This window comes from Ipomoea nil, unplaced genomic scaffold (genome assembly GCF_001879475.1).
Source record: "Ipomoea nil cultivar Tokyo-kokei standard unplaced genomic scaffold, Asagao_1.1 scaffold2480, whole genome shotgun sequence".
Taxonomy (NCBI): Eukaryota; Viridiplantae; Streptophyta; class Magnoliopsida; order Solanales; family Convolvulaceae; genus Ipomoea; species Ipomoea nil.
Window position 1 is genome coordinate 4,242,032 of NW_017618908.1, and position 6,060 is coordinate 4,248,091.

Consider the following 6,060-nt stretch of genomic DNA (forward strand, 5'->3'; position numbering starts at 1 on the left):
CAATATCGTGATCGAACATAAAAATTTAACATTCTCAACAATCTAACATTTTGTGAACCAAACGCCCCCTTAGATAGAAGGCACCAGCCAACCCACCTCCAAGAATGACAAATTTACAAATCTAGATTAGGAGGGTTAGTGAACAGATCTTTTAGTAAACTCATGTTTGTGTTTGGTAATTGTTCATTTTAATAAACAAAAACAAAAACAAAATTTAGACCTCGTAAATAATGAACTGAGCTTGAACATTTGTATATTTTTTTGTTAAGAGCTCGTGAATACGTTCGTTTAAAAACGTTCATAAACATGCTTGTTAAGTGTTTATTTAATATTGTTCACGAATATGCTCGTTTAGTGTTAGTTTAAAACTGTTCATGAATAGACTTATGTGCAATTTATTTTTAATTTTTAAGATACTACTTTAGTTTAGTTAACTTTTTTTTTTTTTTATATAATCATTATATTATTTGTTTAGTTATTGTTCATGAATATAAACTATTTCTTATTTACGAACACATTACGATCATAAACATGTACATGTATTTATTTGTTTAGTGTCTGTGAATGTGTCACAACGTGTTTGTGAAACACTAACGAACACAAACAACCTCCACTCACTCATGTTTGATCATTAACAGCCCTACTTCATATAGAAGGTGACTTCGCAAGTCACCTTTTCTTCAAAGAAGGCGGTTGTTCCTCAAAACCCTAACAACTTACTATTACAAGTCACTAATATGCTATTAAGTACAGATGTACCAAAATGACAAGTTAAAGTGTTTAATTGCACCATTCAAAGATTTAAAGGCCTAATTAAACTTTCATGTAAAATTACTAAATTAGAGGCATATTTGACCACTTTGCCTAAAAATAAAAACTGAGTCGAAATAATCTTATTATTATCAGGTATCAAGAATTGATCAAATTTCCAAATGTACAATACACTAAACAAATTATATTCTGTATTTAGTTAATCCACACAACTGGGGTGCATTACATGCAAAATTCCTTGAGTCTTTCAGGCCTCATCTCCAGCTGTATAGTAACCAACATTCCTGTCCTGAAAACACACCAATTGTCTTTCAAAATCTTCATTTTTTCAATTCTTCTCTTTGCCAATCATAGAATCAAAGTTGAGGAAAAGGAAACTTGCCTGAGATAACATCCTTTGCTTGTTCAAATACTGAGTCCTTGCCTTGTTCAGGACCGAGTTCGGCGACTTGTATAACCTCTGCAATTATATGAAGAATGCTCAGTGGAATGGAGGTATGTGAGTATGCAGAACATTAACATTAAACGCGCAAATACCAATTTTGGTCCCACGAGTATTAGTAAAATCACAGTTTTGGTCCACATGTTTAATTCCTACCAACTTTCATTCACGACTACTGTTTTAGTACCAATTTTCATCCATGACTATTGTTTTAGTGCCAAAATTCATCACGCCTGTCACCCCTTCGTTTATTAAGGGTATTTTCGTCCTTTTCAACTTAAGATCCCAATTTGAGCATGAATAAAAGGATTTAAGCCCTAAGATCAATCCCAATTCGCAGTTCTCCTCCTCAAATTAAGATGGGATGAGGATGAGAATCAAGCCCTAAGATAGGGTATTTTTCCATGACTAACTACAAGAAACTGGATGTGTTTGTATCCGACTATCAATATAACTCATACATAAAAACCATTGACAACCACACCAGGCTTTAAACACAATATAGTTCCAGTAACACGGTAAGAATTGCAGAAAATTTCAATGGAACAAAATACTTCCAAGATTCAAGAACGGGTGGGGGGGTGGGGGGTAAGTCAAACCAACCTTTTCAGTTCCAGATACACGGTGTTCAGCACCTGAAAACATTTTTTTCTTTGGTGTAAAGCTGAAAACATCTTGAAGGAATTCATTTTCCTGCCCATACATCAACGGAAATCAATCAAAGGGACATCTCACAATTTAAAAAGAGACTATGGAATGTTGAAAACTAAAATACGACGAACAGACCTGCATGTGCTTTACAAATCCACCCCCAAGGAAATGTTTTAAGAAGTTGAGCTGCACAATGGTTATAGACACCGTCATACATGCAATGAATATGAATATTTAAATATATTTATATATTAAAGAAAAAAATAATAAAAAAGGAGAGAAACGGATTAACCTGAATGAGTTCACCCCATGTAGTAGTGTCTAAGGACTCCCCACCAATCTTCATAGAGGTCTCCGGACTATATCCATACTGCAATCCAATTTGTTGGGTTAAAAAGGCAGCGCCTAGCAGAGAGTAAATAAATAATGTTTACTCATAATAATAGAAAATTACCTCAAGGAACTCCTGAATATCTCGAAAGGTGTTCCTTTGACTGTTGAGATCTTTCTTGGCAGACCCTTTACCTCCTGCCTCTATCGAAAGACTTCTTACTTGGTTCAGAACTTTAGATCTCAACCCCTGGATATGTACTAATTCTCGAGATTTGGTCCCTTCATCTGTGGAGCCGTCACCAGATCCTTTCGCTTCACCAGCAAACTTTTCCAAGTTCCCAACTTCAAAAATCAAAGCAAGCGCCTCACCAGCTGCAATGCGTACAGATCTATCGTCCTTGTCTAGCAGAGAGGAGAAGTACGAGATGGACCTGCATTACAAGTGTAGTTTAGTTTATTATCGGAGATGCATGCACCACATTCAAATATGTCATATAACCAGCTTGGTTGGCATGAGTGGCCGTGCACTCTTGTCCCTTAAGAGAGGTCGGGAGTTCGAACCCCTTTTATGGAAAAACCAATCTGGCCAGCACTTTGCCCCTTAATTGGGCCGGGCCGGTGCAAACCTGGATTAGTTTGAGTATGGTACGGGCTTAAAGTGGCCTCCTACAATTAGGGCCTGTTCAGGACACCTCGTGGTATAACCCAAAATATAATATATATATATATATATGTGTATATATGTATATATATATGTATATATATATGTATATGTATATATATATGTATATATATATGTATATATATATATATATATATATATATATATATATATATATATATGCCATATATGCAAATATACGATTCCACACTTCTCTTCTTCATATTCCACACCTCCACACAAAGAAAATGGAGGAACGGGAAGGTAAAGGGCAGCGATGTATATACTCACTCTTGCCAACTTTTGGGATTAAGAGTCCATCCGTTCATAGTAGTGAGAAGGAAGGTCCATGCAGACACTACTGCTGTTATAATTGGTGATGAAGGTTTAGCGGAAGACACCTATAGGATACAATGCAGAGAAGTTAAAATGTTAAATCTAGGATAACTTTTATATCAAATACTAATTCTAAAAATATTGAAAACTGTTTGATCAAATGCAGACAAATTCAAGCAAAGTATCTGAATTCACTGGTCTTTGTGGTTGCTTGATTAGATATGTTCGGGTTAACACAGAAATTCTCTAAACATAAGAAGAATGAGAGTGTGAGAGACGTACATTAGGACCCAGTTTTGGATGAATGATTTGCCACATCAATTGCATCAACTTCTCAGTCTCCTCAGGTTCTTCGCCTCCAATAAAGGTGATAATGGCCAAACACTCCAGTAGCTGAAATAACGTCCACAAATAGGCATTATGAGCAACAAAATTTTCCATTCAAGAACCAAGTACCAGAAAAGGTTAAAAAATTATATATACCGCTGATATCTTAGAAGCATCGGAACGAGATTTGAGAGCTTCTGAAATAGGAGTGATTGACTCTTCCAATATCTCTTGTGCTTTATTCCCAGGGCCAGTAGTCAAAGCCAAAAGTCCTACAGTGTTACATAAACATCAAAAATGAAGGTCCAGCAACCAGAAAGTAGAACGAAAATCTGTTACCAAGTAGATCAGTTACCAATAAAATGAGACGCCAAGGCTATCTCCCTCGAGGATCCTTTCTTAATGGAATTAAGACATTGATGCAGCATCGTTGCAAACCTGAATCAGAAAAAACAAGATTATTTAAATCCTGAAGGGTGCATTACCACCGTAGAGTTAGAGCATTCCCCTTTGTAACTATGAACCTACTGAAGAAAACTACATAGAACTAAGCTACAAATTCAAAACATTGGCTTACTTCTTTTCAACATATTCATGTTGCATGCTGCTATTAAAGGCATCTATGAGCGATGCCAACGCCTTCTCTCTTGTAGCTCCCCTAAAAGCGACAAAACGAGGAATGTGAGAGAATTCATGACATACTTCGAGTACAATAAAACTAAAATCACTCCAATTTTTATACCCTAAATCACATACACTTCTAATAAAAGTACCGAAACCAATAGCCTAAACTATAAACTTTTTAACCCACCATTGCTCATTAGTAAATACAACACGAGCTAGGGCATACATTGCATCCATATTCTCAAGATTAGTTCGACAAGTGAGGCAATAAATATTATACCTTTTCTCGTAAAGGGCATCTAAGCATTGATCAAGAAGAGTGTCCTTATCAAGGTGAACTTCCTCCCCACTAGACACCAACATTTCTGAGCGAGCAGTCGAGGATGAACTCACACTATCTGTATCGCTATCTAACATCGCAGCACTCTTCCGTTGTGAACTCCCTACAATTTCAATTACCAGAAAGGGAAATAAAACCCTTAGTTCCAAATTCCATCGACAATTCAACAGTAATCACATCCAAAAACCAAGTAACTCAACTGACAAAGGTGAAAGACCATTCATTTAACAAATAAAAAAAACAGTACTACCTAGTATATACACAAGGTGCCCTAGAATCTATTAATCTCACACTTAATTCCAATTAATTACTCCGTACAAGAATCTAATTGAATGCTATATTCCATGTTTAACCCCCCACAGTCAATAAAAATCCCAAATTTATTTCCCAAAGCAAAGCAAAACCTAAGAAATTAGGAAATTGATTACAATTGAAGCATGTGCTCCTATCTCAACTAAAAATCTAAGCTTTTCAATTCGAACCCTGACTTTGTGCTCTATCTCAACTAAAGACCTAAGCTGGATTGCATTTATGTTTATATATTGTATGCTCAACAATTGCAGTATGCATCGAGAGAAATTAGAGAGCTTACTTTTACCCATGGTGACAGGCTGACGGCTCCAGAAAGCAAGGGTTAGAAAGAGATACAAGGTTGACTAATGATCGGAAACTGGGAATCGGATGGGTGAGATTGAACGAAAGGGGAACAAGGCAGCAAATTGTTGTTATCGTCGTTGTTCTTCTTCACCGTGATTGAATCGAACAACAACGTATCCATAAAGGGGTCCTTTTGATATAAATGAGGAGCGAATCTAGAGAGGTGGCGAGGGCTTTCCTTATATAGATCGGAATCGAAGCAAGGAGGGAACTTTTACAGAGAGAAGGGAACGAGGAAGAACTCTAGGGAGAGAAGAGAAGAGAGAGATATTCAGAATTAGTGGTTTGGAATATTCTCGCTCACGCTGCGGTGGGGCGCACCGGTGCTGCCCTGGGGTCGATGACGTGGAACGATTTCGTACGTTAATCAGTCTTAGTAATTCGTGGACAAGGACACAAGATCAAAACTGAACACTTAAAAAGTAGCTAATAGCTAAGTAATAGTGATTAGCTCTCCACAATTTAGTAATTTTACTAGGAATGCTTCTACTAAATCTCCGACCTCAAGGTCCAACAGTCCGACCCGACAGAGCATTTGAAAATATGTAAATTACGGTGATTTAATGACACATGACCAAATGCTCAGATCTGTTCATTTTAGACATAATCTCCATAATGTCACCATCGAAATCTCTTATCCTCTCAAATACTATCTATCAGCGTTGCAAAAATTACGCCCCTTAGACGGTCGGCCTCCTAATCCTAGGAGCCCTAGGCGCCCGCCTAGGCCCTCTAGGCGCTCTATGTGGTCCCAGGCACCTAGAGGGCGCCTAGAGTTTAGTCCTAGTGTCCTAGGAGCCCTAGGCGCTCGCCTAGGCCCTCTAGACGCCCTAGGCGGTCTCAAGCGCCTAGAGGGCACCTAGAGATTTTTCCAACATTGCTGTCTACTGAACCATTTTACGAAAAAACCTTCCGTCT

At 37.6% G+C, this 6,060-nt stretch overlaps 1 protein-coding gene across 1 annotated transcript; it reads right to left on the minus strand.

The window, feature by feature from the left end:
• Nucleotides 1–865: 865 nt before the first annotated feature.
• LOC109153315 (interferon-related developmental regulator 1) lies at nt 866–5,402 on the minus strand. Its single transcript, XM_019301208.1, has 13 exons — nt 5,078–5,402; nt 4,426–4,588; nt 4,099–4,179; nt 3,877–3,959; nt 3,678–3,793; nt 3,477–3,587; nt 3,150–3,259; nt 2,319–2,628; nt 2,157–2,234; nt 2,000–2,050; nt 1,817–1,906; nt 1,154–1,231; nt 866–1,060 (listed from the first exon to the last, which is right to left on the minus strand). The coding sequence occupies exons 1-13, from the start codon at nt 5,085–5,087 to the stop codon at nt 1,019–1,021; spliced, it is 1,323 nt and encodes a 440-aa protein (XP_019156753.1). The 5' UTR covers nt 5,088–5,402; the 3' UTR covers nt 866–1,018.
• Between the last annotated feature and the right edge of the window lie 658 nt (nt 5,403–6,060).